This window comes from Caretta caretta, chromosome 8 (genome assembly GCF_965140235.1).
Source record: "Caretta caretta isolate rCarCar2 chromosome 8, rCarCar1.hap1, whole genome shotgun sequence".
NCBI classification, from domain to species: Eukaryota; Metazoa; Chordata; order Testudines; family Cheloniidae; genus Caretta; species Caretta caretta.
In genome coordinates, this window is record NC_134213.1 from 74,690,389 (window position 1) to 74,706,480 (window position 16,092).

General features: G+C 42.3%; 1 protein-coding gene across 6 annotated transcripts in view; it reads right to left on the bottom strand.

Annotated features, from left to right (window-relative positions):
- The window catches only part of LOC125641778 (very-long-chain enoyl-CoA reductase), a 49,010-nt gene that overhangs the window by 31,859 nt on the left and 1,059 nt on the right, over positions 1-16,092 (bottom strand). For all 6 annotated transcript variants that reach the window (XM_048862189.2, XM_048862188.2, XM_075131616.1 and 3 more), the window contains exon 2: positions 8,734-10,827. In XM_048862189.2, coding sequence (XP_048718146.1) covers positions 8,734-8,760 — 27 coding nt within the window. In that variant the 5' untranslated portion in view covers positions 8,761-10,827. The remainder of the gene's footprint in view (positions 1-8,733; positions 10,828-16,092) is intronic.

Here is a 16,092-nt window from a genome sequence, read left to right on the forward strand (position 1 = left end):
CAATAAAAAAAAAAAAACACAACATTTTCAGTCAGCAGCATGTGGTTTAGATTGGTTGTGTCCCTTTAAGTGTTCCCAGATCATTCAAATATCTTATGCACAGCTTCCTTACCTTTGTCATGCACAAAGGAACCGTCTTAAAAGAAGAGAATCATAATTTTCTTTGCAGTCCAAGCAACCCTGCCCCAGGCATTTAAACTCAACATTCTTATTCTGAGTCATGCAGTGTCGAGATCAGTAGAGCAAGGGAAACCTTTGTAATAGGACCTGCAATATTCCAGCAATGCTCTAGGCAGGCAGCACCACACCAGCTCTCATTAAAAGGGTTATCTTCACAGCCTGAAGGGCTGTTAAAATGACAGCTTCAGTTCGGCAGAAACTGAAGGGACACCTGGAGTAAACTAGTATCAGGGGGTAGCTAGCCTATACCAAAACAATGAGTCCGGTGGAAGACTAACAGATTTATTTGGGCATAAGCTTTCGTGGGTAAAAAACCATCTGAAGAAGTGTTTTTTTTACCCACGAAAGCTTATGCCCAAATAAATCTGTTAGTCTATAAGGTGCCACTTGTTGTTTCTGTAGTAGACGCAACTCAATCCACCCCTAGCCAAGATGAAGTTTTGCTAACATTTGTTCTCAAGAACAGCTCCCTATCCAAACCAGTTAGGGAAATCATGCTAGAACCATGTTGTTAGCAACAACAGTAAGTTCCAGCATGATTTCAAACACTGTGAGGTCAGAGCCCAAATCTGTAAGTCCTGCAATGTCTGCAAACCTCCCAGAAACAGGGATCCTCACACCAGGCCTGATCCTGAGAGGTGTCAAGCACCTATAACTACTACTGAAGTCATCTGGAACAGCAGGTGCTCAGGATCATACCACACACTTCTGTATCTGAATTGCACATGATCCTCAAGCCATCTTTATCTGCAAATGAAGGGACTGAGCAACATGCTGGTTATTTAATATAACCACAGGGGTAACATAAGGAATCACCTGACTAGATTAGACAAAACACTTGAAGAATATACAAGAGAGGATTTCAGGGAGATAGGTGGATCAAGGGTGAAGGTTTTCAAGAACACAAATGGGAGCTAAGCACTCAATTCTTATTGACTTTTAAGGGGAGTTGGACACCTAGCTACCTTTTTGTACCTTTGAAAATGACCGTCCAGCTCCTTTTTAAAAAACTAAACAAACCAGCCTCCCCACCACCAGTAAACTTTAAGTGTGCTTCTCCTTGGCCCATGAAAACAGACAAAAAAAACCTCCTCAAGAAGAGATGGGGAAAACTGTCCTGGCACTTAAATAATTTGGCATCACTGGAGAGAGACACCATATCTCTGTTTTATCCAGTCATTTTCAGTTTGAAAAATCTTTCACTTAAGACATTCCCTAAATGCAATGAATTCATCAAGAACTAATGACTAAATCTGCCTAACTGATGATTTACAAACACATCTGGCTCAGAAAACCAAGGGCCCAATCCTGCAAACCCTTACTCACATAAATAGTCCTTATGCAAGTAATTCTGTTGATATCAATGGGATTATTATTTCATGTAAGGATGAGTAAAGGTTTGCAAGATAAGGCCCCAGATAATTCTACTCCAAACACAGGTATATTAAGTGTAATTTGTTTATTGATTATTTAATTTAAGAATCTTAAAGGGACATGTTAACTGAATGCTGAACATTTTTCTACTATATTTACAAGAAATATCTAAGATTACTATAATTGAAAGAGAGTAGAGGAAATCAGTAAATGAGGGGTTTGGAAGAGGGCTCCGGGGTGTGGCCAGGGATGAGAGGTTTGGGGTGCAGGAGAGGGATCAGGGCTGGGGCAGGGTGTTGGGGGGGTGCGGTCCAGGGTGCAGGCTCCGGGAAGGAGTTTGGGTCCGGGAGGGGACTCCAGGCTGGGGCAGGGGGTTGGTGTGTGGGAGGGGGTTTGGGGTGTTGGAGGGGGTGTGAGCTCTGGTAGGGAGTTTGGGTGCAGGAGGTGGCTCAGGGCTGGGGCAAGAGCTTGCAAAGGGGTTCAGGGTGCAGGCTCCAGGCGGCGCTTACCTCAGGTGGCTCCCAGAAGCAGCCGCCAGGTCCCTGCGGCCCCCAGGCACATGGGTGGCCAGGGAGGCTCTGCGCACTGCCCTCGTACCCGCTGTGCTGCCCCCGCAGCTCCCATTGGTCATAGTTCCTAGCCAATGGAAGCTGTGGAGCCAGTGCTGGGGCTGGGAGCAGTGTGCGGAGCCTCCCTGGCTGTCCATGCGCCTAAGGGCTGCAGGGCCCTGGAGGCCGCTTCTGGGAGCCGTGCAGAGCCAGGACAGGCAGGGGGCCTGCCTTAGCCCGGGGCCCCCACTGTGCCACTGACAGACTTTTAACAGCCCAGTCAGCAGCGCTGACTGGAGCCACCAGGTCCCTTTTCAACCAGGCATTCCGGCTGAAAACCGGACACCTGGCAACCCTACCTCTTTCCCTCTCTGGATGTTTTGTTTTGGGTCTTGCATGCAACTAGGCAGCCAAGTACCTAGCTTGGGTGCGGCTATCTTCCCTCAGTTCATGGATCACAAGCAAAGCTAGGTGCCTCCATGCAGCCCAGACTCAGGTGCCTATTTCCAATAGAGGGCCAGGGCTTACACACACCCCTGTTGTTGGCATCTCCTATAAGCTAATTTAGGCGGCTTCCCACCTAGCATGTGGGTTTTGTGGATCTCCACCTAAGGTGCCTATCTCTCCCCATTCATTGTATAGGGAGCCTTAGGCACCTAACTCAGGCTTTCTGGATCGCAGTGTTGTTTCTGTGATTTTCTAGGCAGTGTTGCAATGCCTAAGTTCCTTTGTGGATCCCACCCTTAGGCCTCTATCTTGCAATGGAGCTCACTGCAGAATTGGGGCCCTGCTTCAAGTAACATGGTGGGCTGTGCTTTGCAATGTCATGCGAAGCCTATTTCTCAAAGTGGCACTCTTTTTATAAGAACCTCTTCATTAGGTATTGTTTTAAAAACACTTCTGATCTCTATGTAGAGCAACTGAAGGATGTAATTTGTTCTAAAAGCCACACAGCTCAGCAAAGCTGTCACTTCTTAAATTGCCATGTCTCTACCAAATAACCAACAATGACTATGTAAGAATTTCTAAAGAACTCAGCAAATCTGAACACACTAACATCAGAGGCTATGGAAAAAATATAAATTATTCAGAATATAAAAGTGTTCACTTTGTTCATTTACAGTAAAAAAATATAGATGCACTTCTCTGGCATGATGTATTTCTGAGCTTATGTGCCTATACTTTCCATAGCATAATAAATCTTTGCCATTTGATGAAAGAACATGCAGTGCTTTTCATATTCATTTGACTGTTTTTGATTTTCTGTACAGAGAGATGCTCTTGTGAAGTGCTTCTTCAATGTGTGGTACAGTTAGATTTGCGTTGTCAGTATAATCCTGACTAAAGTCCAACTTGATAAATAATTGGAATAATAGTTGGAATTGCCTACTTCTGATCCACTAATGTTTTACAAAATACTCCATAAGTTGTTTGAAACTGAGAGGAGCCCTAAGTCTCTCATGAACTGACCAGTTTCCCCTCTCTGTAATAGTCACTACTAGGATAAGTATTAAACTTCTCTTCTTGGTTACATTTCTGTATCCGGTAATCTCATGAGTCTCAGAACAGCTATGGAGTTACATTAATTTATTCAGGCTAGAATGGATCCTCCCTTTGGCCTGTTTCACACCTACACCAGTGCTGAGTCCAGCCAGAGAATGAAGGGAAAGGCAGTGCGTCTCCCCTGTCCTAGCACTGCTAGGAGCCACTCTACTACAGCACAGGTTAGAGTAGCTCTGAAGGCTGCCCAAATTTCCACCACAACTGCAATGGCCCATGTGAACCATTTCAATAGCTGGTGCTAGCCAGGACAAAGGGACATCTTGGCCACAACCTCCCTTCTCCCAGCAAGCCTTGACCACTGGAGGGTGATATGCAGCTAGCGATGATGGCTGTGTGTGTGCGCGCCAGAGAGGACTCCACACACTAGGAGTATTTCCTCAGGTGTGGGGTGTGTTACAGCTACAGTGCAGGAATTAATTCCCCCTTACATTAATTGTAGAAATATTATTTATATTCCTAGTGAACAGGGACCTCACTTTAAATTCTCTGCTTGGGGTTAAAGGGCAAAGGTGCTACGCCCACGGGACCCTTAACGCACATGCACATGGGCAACGTATAGTCCCCTTGTAACTATACCCAAAAAAATGAAGTGAAACTGACTGTGTCCCAAGTCAGTTAAATGCATGAAATAAGATGGAAAAAAAAATCTTTCAGTAACAATAATCCTAAACTTAGCCAATAACAATAGTAGGTAAAAATATTCAGAGTGTGATTTTAATGTTTGTAAAGTGCTTAGTGATTCTCAAGTGGAAGATGCTTCAGAATTGCAAAGTATAATAAGGGTTTCAGAGTGTATAATAAAACAATACTGGCCTACAACTTAGATACTTTTCTCTATACGTATAACTCCATTTTGAATTTATGCAAAGAAGCATTATAATTGTAAATACTAAAATATTTTGATTTTATCCACATATGTGTAATCAAATTAGTGGGGTGAACTGTATGGGCAGTTATTCGCTCCAGCCTTTCTCACTGCTACCAGTAGTGCTCAGACTGAGCCAGTATGTGGTGGTCGTGTGGCATGCCTGCCCCTCTTTAAAGCTGTTATCTAGTTCTCCAGAATCTCAGCTTTCGTTTTTTGTTGTTTTTTTTTTTTTAAAAGGATCTAGCTGTTACGGTTGTGAAGAAAATCTCAAAAAGGTGAACCAAGACCAGACATCTACTTGAGTCTGCAGAGAGACCTGATAGCTCTGAGCTATTGAGCTCTGCCCCGTTCAGCTCATTTAGGCATTAGCTCAGATGCCTAGTGATGATTTAAATGCCAACATTGTTATCTATTTCATTCCTCACGTAAGAAAAGAGAGGGAAGATCATGGAGCTACACAATTTACTGTGTCATTTTGGTGCCACGAGAGGGTGGCATTTGGAAGAATCTCACTACTTCTATTTTTTTCACCACTCAAGAAGGAATCAAATCCAAGTTGCCTAGCAGAGCCAGTGGGCACATTCAAGCAGCACTTGAGGGGAACTAAGCTTGAGGTAGCCCGTGGAGCTCACAGAACAATCATCATCTTATACATCCGCATAAGCTACAGTAGCATCTCATTTTGGCAACTCACGTGGGGCAGAGCTTATAAGAATGCCACTGCATGACTTTCCCTGCCTCATTGTGAGCCCTGGTTGAAACTGGGAATTATTGCATAGAAAGCCTCTCGACAAAAGATAGGTGAGAAGGGAACGTAAGTGATCAACAAAAATGACCCTAATGGTTGTTTACTGTATCTCTACCAGTCTAAGGAACAAAAAAATTGTTGAGCTTCCTGGCAGTAGTGTTGGCCAATAGAAAAAAGAATGGCTGCTCTTGACCTACAGAGTCAGCTTATACGTGAATGACAAATCTTCTTAAAACAAAAACAGACTATTTATGATCCCCAAACATGGTGAGAACATATTTGCCAGGCTCTCTGCCCACTAAAGTCATTGGCAAAACTCCCACTGATATCAGTGGATTCAGAATGGAGCTCTTAAAATACTTAGATTTTTTTCCCTTTCTTTTCTGACCTAATTAGACTTAAGTTCAGGATTCCTTACTTCCTCTGAAAAGATTGCGGACATCACTAACATTTAGCAGCAAAACTGCTAGTGAGCCAGACAATGTTTTAGGCACAGCCTAATGCAGAACTGCACCGACCCAGAAAGGGCTCTGGGGAGCATTTTGCCTGAGGGAACTACATTGGGCCAGGTCCTCGGCCTCCAATATGTCCTTTTGCACTGCTCCCTGTCACACAGGTAAATGGAGGATTCCTTTTGCATAAAGCCAGCTATTCCAGACCTACACTGTCCTCTTTGGTAAGATGACATAAGATACAGGGCCTGTGGCAGAAGCACTTTGCACTCTGATGAGCCTCAACAGGATAACAGCCCCTGTGGGGCTATTGTCAGTAAGTTAGAGCAGCCCAACGTATGCTGCTGCCCTCAGACCCGAGGAATGCAAAGCCATCTTTGTTGTGCCATCACCCACACATCTTGAATCCGGCATGAAGTGCACCTCAGACAGACTTGATGATCTGGTCTAATGCCTCTCAAATCTCCTAGGGAATGCACCTCCCCTTAAGAAGATGGTCTTCAACTCCTTCATGGCCAGCCAGCCAGCTCAGCTCTACTCTACTGGCAAGTGTGAAGCATAGAGTGGATTGTTCCTCAGGGAGAACTAGCAGAATTTGCAGTTGTGTCTGGCCCTATAGTCTGGGCTACTGAGGTATAACTGACACTGTGCTAAAAGTACAAGAAGTTGCCAGGTGCTTGTCTATGCTAGGGCTAATGAAACTAACATTGATGCAGCAGAAATATTGGTAATACCAATGGGAATTTCTTCTTAAAATTCCTTAGGGCAAGATAGATAGGGCCATAGGAGGAAGGCTCTGTGCATCTTCTCTATCTTGTTCACCCATGTAAGGATCAGAGATAATCTAGCTCATCCTGTTTAGGTGCTAGAGATATCGGAAGTGTTTTCTAAGTTTTGGTAAAAGACAGAATCATGGACCTTAGGATTTGACGAGTAAATGGAGGAGGAGCTGTTTTGCAGATGGGTTTAAAACCCTGTTAATTTTTAAAAGAAAAAGGAGTACTTGTGGCACCTTAGAGACTAACAAATTTATTTGAGCATAAGCTTTCGTGAGCTTATGCTCAAATAAATTTGTTAGTCTCTAAGGTGCTACAAGTACTCCTTTTCTTTTTGCAGATACAGACTAACACTGCTGCTACTCTGAAACCTATCGTTAATTTTTAAATGCAGATATTTTATTGATGATTTTGCATTTTACAGGTTTTTTTTTTTTAATTAAAGAGGCTTTTGCATTTACTTTTAGGTTAATATGGGAGAGTCTCATGGTGGAGAATCTGAAATGAGAGACTGCAAAAATGAAACAGTTATCTAGAAGGATAGCTGCTAATTAGTATTATTTTGAAATTCCACCCCCTCTGCTTTGACATGAACCAGCCTTCAGAACTTTCAATTAGCAGATATAGACACATTCCCTCCATTAGAGCTTAACGTAGTTGATTAAATTTAGATTCTTTAAGTTATGCCAGAAGGTAAGATAGGCCTTTTTGTGATGCTGTGTTTAGTATGCACTCAGAAAAGGTTGAATGTATTAAAATCTTTCTTAATTACTTTTTTATTTGATACACATTAAGGCAAGAATCAAGTACGTCATTAAAATCTATAGCCAATGACATTTACAAATGGCCAAGAACATTTCAAACAACTTTTCCCACCTGTCCTTTAGAACCAGAAAATACAGCTCTATTAATCAGTGACCATTATTATATATAGTTTATGCAATGTCCCAAAGCATAGCAGACACTGTATGCAAATGACTGTAATGTGCAAATGCCTTTACAAATAAAGAAGTCATCTCCTTTGATGAAAGAAACTCACGAACAGGTGCTGGGGTTCAGTGATTTTCCATGCATATGCTTTTAAGCTTTCATGCTGTTTCAAAAAAGACTCCTATGTATGTACAGTATTGCAACATACAACATTTAACAAGGGTCTTCCAAGAAGCTAGAGATGAACGGTGCCAGTGACATTTATCTCCCTCTGTTTTTTCAAACAACAAGGATATATATACCCAGAGCACACTGAACATAACAGGGGGATTAGGAAGGGCTGTAAAAAGAGATGAGTGCCACTGATCCACGGCCTCCCCAAATCACAAGTAACCGTGTGAAACTAGCCACAACAGGATACAGAGATCCTCTTCCTCTCCAGTGACTGGCCCTCTGAGCCTGAACACTTCACATAGCCACTCAAAAATGCCAAGTTGGAGCGATCAGCCCCAGGAAGAGAGGGCTGCTGGAAAAACAAAAGAACAGGAGTACTTGTGGCACATTAGAGACTAACAATTGTATTAGAGCATAAGCTTGTGTGTGTGTATATATATATATATATACACTATATGTTCCATTCTATGCATCCAATGAAGTGGGCTGTAGCCTATGAAAGCTTATGCTCTGATAAATTTGTTAGTCGCTAAGGTGCCACAAGTACTCCTGTTCTTTTTGTGGATACAGACTAACACGGCTGCTACTCTGAAAACTGGAAAAACAGCCGTCTTGGAAGAGATACGTGGATGACACAAACATAACAATTCTGGGGGGAGGGGGAGCTAGTGTCATTTTGGTTTAAGGCTCTGAACCATGGGTCTATGTGGCCTAGGGGAAGCCACAGATGGTTTGGCCTTGTGCTTCGCATTTGATGAAAGTCAAGTAAATAAAATTCCCCCTGTTTTCAAAAGCCTGCAACTTAAAACTGCTTCTGTTAATCCCCGTAAACTGAGTTGCTGGTAGCCTTTAGCTTCCCTGCAGATGTGATGGGGACACTAGGGAGGAGCCTAGTCAGCAGCCCACCTTGCTCACTGCTGGGAATGCAGCAGAAACCCCTCGGCCACTTTTAGCCTCCAGCCTCCCTGCTGTGCAGCTCCAGGGATCGGGCTGCTCCCAGCAGCGCAGGGCTCCGCGCCTCAGTCACTGCCCGTTCTTTAGAACCCCACCCAAGTTCGCTACGCTGCCAGCCGTGCGCCCGCTCCGCTGCCCGGAGTGATCCTCGGTGCCAGGCACCCACCTCAAAGAAAGTGACTCTGCTGCCCATCCTGGGTGCTGATTGCGAGCGTTGTGCCCGGCTCTGGCTGCCGGAGCAGGGAGCTGAGCCGACGCCGCCTCCTCCTCTTCCTAGCGCTGCTGCACTTTAACTCGGGTCCCCGGCGCGCCGGCCAATCAGGAGATGTCCACTGCCCTCCCCTTCCTTCCCTTGGGTTCAGAAATCCTACCGCGAGGGCTACACGCGGGTCAGCGCAGCGCTGCCAGCCCCTGTCCCATGCATCACTCACTCCCCCGTCCCCATGTGCTGTCTGCAGCCAGGCTGCGCTGAGCTCACCATCCCCACCGCAAGGGGAAGGAAGATCCGGCCACAGGCAAGCCAGGGTGCAGCTTCTGCTGCTTTAGGAGCACTTCCAGGACTCCTGTTTGCGAGCTGCAGGCTGAACAGCACCGCATGCCTACTGCAAATACAGAGCATATAACGATAGAAAGGAAAGGCTGGAAGAGATCTGGAGAAGTCATCAAATCCAGCCCCCTGTGCTGAGGTAGGACCAAATATACCTAGACCATCCTTGAGAGGTGTAAAACTTCCAGTGATGGGGATCCCACAACCTCCCTTGGAAGCCTATTCCAGATCTTAAATGTCCTTATAGATAGAATTTTCCCCTTAATATCTAATCTAGATCTTCAGTGAATATTGAATAATACTGGACCCACAACTGACCCCTGTGGGACCTCATGAGATACATCCTCCCAGTTTTACAGTGAACCATTGATAATTACTCTTTTTCAAGCAGTTGTGTATCCACATTATAGTAATTTCATCTAGCCCATAGTTCCCTAGTTTGATTATGAGACTATCCCATGAGGGTGTATCAGAAGCCTTACTATATCACATCTACTACTTCCCCCCATCACTAGGTCAGTAACCGTATCAAAAAAGGAAATTAGGTTGGTTTGGCATGATTTATTCATGACAAATCCATGCTGGCTATTCTTTGTAATCCTGTTGTCCTCTAAGTGCTTACAAATTGTTTAATAATTTGATCTAGTATCTTTCCAGGCATCAAAGTTAAGCTGATAGGTCTATAATTTTCCAGGTCCTCTTTGTTCCCCTTTTTAAAGATTGGTACTATGTTTGCCCTTCTCCAGTCCTCTGGGACCTCATCTGTCCTCCACAAGTTCTTAAATTGCTAATAATGGTTCCCAGATTGCTTCAGCTAGTTTCTTAAATACTCTAAGATGAATTTCATCTTTGCCCTGCCAACTTGAATACAGTATATCTAATTTATCTAAATGTTCTTTAACATTCTTTCCCTATTTTGGCTTGAATAGCTTCCCCCTGTTTGTTAGTATTAATTGTGTTGAGTATCTAATCACTATTAACTGATGACATCAAGAAGGCTGAGGTGTTGCCTATCTTGCTTCAGTCTTTACTAAAAAGTTCTTAGTTCTACTTGCCTGCTAAGAAGGAGACCTACACTTTCCTTTGTTTTTCTCTTACTATTAATGTATTTAAAGAACCTCTTGATCACACAGAATATCAGAGTTGGACGGGACCTCAAGAGGTCATCTAGTCCAACCCCCTTCTCAAAGCAGGACTAATCCACAATTTTTGCCCCAGATCGCTAAATGACCCCCTCAAGGATTGAACTCACAACACTGGGTTTAGCAGACCAATGCTCAAACTACTGAGCTATCCTTCTTCTTCTTGCTGCTTATTTCCCTTGCTAGGTGTAATTCATTTTGTGCCTTAGTCTTTCTGATTTTGTCCTTACATGCTTGTGTCATTTTTTGTACTCCTCGTTAGCCATTTGTCCACATTCCCACTTTTTGTAGGATTCTGTTTTCGTTTTCAGGTCATTAAAGAGCTTCTGTTGGAGCCATATTACCTTTTACTATTCTTCCTCTTTCCTTTGCATCGCAACAGTTGGAAGTTGTGCCTTTAATATTGTCTCCTTGAGAAATTGCCAGGTCTCCTGAACTTCTTTATCCCTTAGCATGCAGAGCTCATGGCTGGAACTGTTTATGGCAGACACCAGCAGTCTGGCAGTGCTTTGACTTTGTTTCAATCCCATCTCTCCAAAATCTCCCTGGGTTTCTCTCTTCTTTTCTCTTCCTGGTAAAGGCAAGGGGCACAGTCAGACTAAAAATAATGGTTAGTAAACCACATGGTTAGTAAAGCCTGATTTCTTAGCATTAATCTGTATTTGGTTTATTTGTACATTGCCCAGAAGCATGCTAGGCATTTCCCACAAGTAATGGGTTTGTCAGGAGAGAAGGAGCAGCACTTTTATTACTCACAACAGCACTCAGATCAGTCTGAATATGCTCAGGCTTCTGCAAACATCTAGGTTGGCATGATCAGGGCTGTAACAGCCAAAAGCAAAACCTGGTTGCTCCCATATTTGTACCATGAGATTTTCCTTACACTACTTTCCATTATGTGCTGAGGAGGGTAGCAACCCCGAGTTGAAAAGCCCTGTGGCAGGTAGAAGGAAAAGAGTGGTGCTCTGTTTCCTGCATCTAGAGATGGCAGAAGCCCAGCTGCTCCCCCTGCACGGGTTGGGGCTCTGCAGCTTCAGCAGGGAGAATACAAAACCAGATTCTGGTTGTCCTCCACAGCATGTTCCCCTGCCTAGCCAAAGGATTTTTTCACGCATATCTGCTCTGAAGCTACAGCTTCTGGGACATCAGTAACCACCACAGCCTACCTCCCCTCCTCTACTTCTATCTCTCTCAAAGAAGGGGAGGTGTAGACTTTGTGGAAATCATCAGAGACAGTTTGGTAGAAAAAGCAGGTTTTTTTTCTTATCACCAGTACTCATTAAATGATATTAATTTTTCAGGTCTAAAAAAACATTCTATCAACTGCAATATTCTGAACTATTTCTGTGAGCGTTGGTACTTCACAGCAGGTACTGAAACATATCATACTGAGAGGAGAATGGATTTAACAAAACCAAATCCTCAACCACATCATTGCTATCAATCTCAGGAAGGCCAATGAAGAGACTTCTCTGTTATCTGCTGACAGTTATATAATAGACAATTTAGACTTTAGTGGAATAATTAAAGACTATTCCAAGAAAAAAAAATCTTGATTTCTAACTGACATTAGTTAATGAAATCACAAAGCTGGCTCTGAGGTGTAATGAGATTTTAATAATAAATGCAATTTTTGTAAATTTGGAATGCATTAAAAGAATGTTACTTTTCATTATTGAATATTTACCACTAGAGTAGACAGGTGGGCTGTATTCTGCATTGATTTACAACCCTATGCAACCCTAGAATTTAGCATGGAAACTTTATAAAGAAAAATATCAAAGGATAGCTCATCTGAGAAAGAACGGTTTCTACCAGAAAGGCAAAGGATTAAGAAAACCTATGGGACAAAATTAATTGCCCGCGCAAATAGATGCAACTCCATTGAAATGTATGGAGTTGCATCCACTTGAGCCAGAGGTGAATTTGGTCCTTTGTCTTGGCCGGGCTAAATGTTCTATTTTTATATTGGGACAAAAGAAAATATCATTTTATTATTGCACTTCAAAATTAGTTAACATTTCCCCTGATAAGTGTTACTTCTGCACTCACTGTGTATGTGTGTATATAGAAGAATATAACTCAAACTTGTAAAAATAGTCAAATCAAAAATATTAGAGAATATAAAAATATTTTAAACTGTTCTTCTAGATTAGAAACAGTCCACGCCCAATGTTTTGGAATGTGGGGAGATTATGCAAATTAATTCAATTCCACTTTAACACAATACATAGGTCAGAGAAGGAAATTCCTACTAAACATACACAATTAAAATTCTATTGGTGATAGCAAAGCTATAATTTGTAGCTCAAGGTTCCCTTCAATTATAGTTACCGAAAGAAAGAAAGAAAGAAAGAAAGAAAGAAAGAAAGAAAGAAAGAAAGAAAGAAAGAAAGAAAAGCCTGATTCTAAAATCTAAAAGCAACAGTCAAACTGCCCACATTAGAATTGCTTATAGACTGATGATTCCGGAGCCTTCTGATCTCAAGTGCTGGGACACAAAGCCCTTGGGGTAAGGGATGATATATTGTTACCTAGTTATAGCAATGTGTGATGTAGATTCAGAAAAAGTATTTGTAATTTATGTTTCAATTGGCTGTACTGGGTTTGGTTCAATCTGTAATGTGTCTTTACTAGTTTCCTGTTCTTCAGACTGTAAATGAGCAACTAAGCTCTCTTCTGGTGGCCATCATAGGCCTGAAAGGATAATGTGATTTAATCATGGCTATAGGCCACCAGGAAACAAGCAAGTACTGATGTAACCAGATCTGGTGCACCAGTAAGAGGTGTTTAGCCATCTAACAACATTAACTGTGTTTTCCTCCATTCTAGCTGCAGCCCATTGGAATCATTCCAAGTCTTTTACAAAACATTACTGGAGACCAACAGACAGTGATAAATATCAGCTTGCTGAAGCAAATTCCAGGTACCAGAAAGAGTTATATCCCTCCCTAGTGTACACATAAAGGGGGGGATTTATTATTCCACACATGAGAAAAACAGATTAGTGTTGATTGTGATGATCAGGAATTCTGTTTTTATAACAACTGATTTTATCATTTCTGTTTCTGAGATGCTGACATTTTCTTTTACATTTGTCTTTTATGTTTATTCATTTAGCTGGTTATTTAAAATATATTTTTGCTAGAGGTTTGTCTTATAGGAGCAGGTTTCCTTCCCAGGTACCAGCTGCAGACAACAAAAGAAGAATCCTCTTCTACTTTAGATCATATATAGTTCAATTGGACCCAATTCTGGGTTTAAATCTGGAGTACTTCCACTGAAGTCAATAAGGTTATTCTGGATTTTTATACTGAGTGTAACGGAGCAGGCCTGTTGAATTTAGGAACATAAGAATGGCCATACTGGGTCAGACCAAAGGTCCATCCAGCCCAGTATCCTGTCTACTGACAGTGGTCAATGTCAGGTGCCCCAGAGGGAGTGAACCTAACAGGTAATGATCAAGTGATCTCTCTCCTGCCATCCATCTCCACCCTCTGACAAACAGAGGCTAGGGACACCATTCCTTACCTATCCTGGCTAATAGCCATTAATGGACTTAACCTCCGTGAATTTATCCAGTTCTCTTTTAAACCCTGTTATAGTCCTAGCCTTCATAACCTCCTCAGGCAAGGAGTTCCACAGGTTGACTGTGCGCTGAGTGAAGAAGAACTTTCTTTTATTTGTTTTAAACCTGCTACTCATTAATTTCATTTGGTGGCCCCTAGTTCTTATATTATGGGAACAAGTAAATAACTTTTCCTTATTCACTTTCTCCACACCACTCATGATTTTATATACCTCTAGCATATCCCCCCTAAGTCTCCTCTTTTCCAAGCTGAAAAGTCCTAGCCTCTTTAATCTCTCCTCATATGGGACCCATTCCAAACCCCTAATCATTTTAGTTGCCCTTTTCTGAACCTTTTCTAATGCCAGTATATCTTTTTTGAGATGAGGGGACCACATCTATACACAGTATTCAAGATGTGGGCGTACCATGGATTTATATCAGGGCAATAAGATATTTCTCTGTCTTATTCTCTATCCCTTTTTTAATGATTCCTAACATCCCGTTTGCTTTTTTGACTGCCGCTGCACGCTGCATGGATGTCTTCAGAGAACTCTCCACGATGACTCCAAGATCTTTCTCCTGATTAGTTGTAGCTAAATTAGCCCCCATCATATTGTATGTATAGTTGGGGTTATTTTTTCCAATGTGCATTACTTTATGTTTATCCACATTAAATTTCATTTGCCATTTTGTTGCCCAGTCACTTAGTTTTGTGAGATCTTTTTGAAGTTCTTCACAGTCTGCTTTGGTCTTAACTATCTTGAGCAGTTTAGTATCATCTGCAAACTTTGCCACCTCACTGTTTACCCCTTTCTCAAGATCATTTATGAATAAGTTGAATAGGATTGGTCCTAGGACTGACCCTTGGGGAACACCACTAGTTACCCCTCTCCATTCTGAAAATTTACCATTTATTCCTACCCTTTGTTCCCTGTCTTTTAACCAGTTCTCAGTCCATGAAAGGATCTTCCCTCTTATCCCATGACAACTTAATTTACTTAAGAGCCTTTAGTGAGGGACCTTGTCAAAGGCTTTCTGGAAATCTAAGGACACTATGTTCACTGGATCCCTCTTGTCCACATGTTTGTTGACCACCTCAAAGATCTCTAATAGATTAGTAAGACATGATCTCCGTTTACAGAAACCATGTTGACTTTTGCGCAACAATTTATTTTCTTCTATGCGTCTGACAATTTTATTCTTTACTATTGTTTCAACTAATTTGCCCGGTACTGATGTTAGACTTACCGGTCTGTAATTGCCAAGATCACCTCTAGAGCCCTTCTTAAATATTGGTGTTAGATTAGCTATCTTCCAGTCATTGGGTACTGTAGCTGATTTAAAGGACAGGTTACAAACCATAGTTAATAGTTTCGCAATTTCACATTTGAGTTCTTTCAGAACTCTTGGGTGAATGCCATCTGGTCCCAGTGACTTGTTACTGTTAAGTTTCTCAATTAATTCCAAAACCTCCTCTAGTGATACTTCAATCTGTGACAATTCCTAAGATTTGTAACCTACAAAAGACAGCTCAGGTTTGGGAATCTCCCTAACATCCTCAGCTGTGAATACTGAAGCAAAGAATTCATTTAGTTTCTCTGCAATGACTTTATCGTTTTTAAGTGCTCCTTTTGTATCTCGATCATCCAGGGGCCCCACTTGTTGTTTAGCAGGCTTCCTGCTTCTGATGTACTTAAACAACATTTTGTTATTACCTTTTCTATTTAATATTGAAGATTTGTTTGATTTTGGTAGAATTTTACAAAAATATTTTACAGTTTTATAGCACCTTTCATTTACAGAGACTGCAGAATGCTTACAGCAGGTTGACCACTGTACCTCATTGTAAGGTTGGGCCATAGGGCTTGAGCCTGCAAGGTGCAGAGTTCTCCCAATGTTCAGCACCTTGCAGGTCTACTGGGCTCTTACGATTTGCTCCTGCTCACTTTGAAGTCAAGGGTAAAACTCCCAATAACTTCATTGGGAGCCAATCTGACCCCTGCCTACAGGGATCTTTTCATCCACTGCTAAATTGCAGACATCCCTGCAGTGAAATGCAGTTACTGGATATTTAATTTTTATCTAACAACGTTCACGGCATAACATGGTCTCCCTGTTTTTTACCCATCCAGATAGAGATGTCTATCCAGAAACATGACGATTAAACAAATACATTAGTTTGCAGCAGCAATCCCTTAGCACGCGCGGCTGGGAAGACCACGGGGCGGAACCGCTCCGCCCCCTCGCACTGACTGTAGCCAAAGG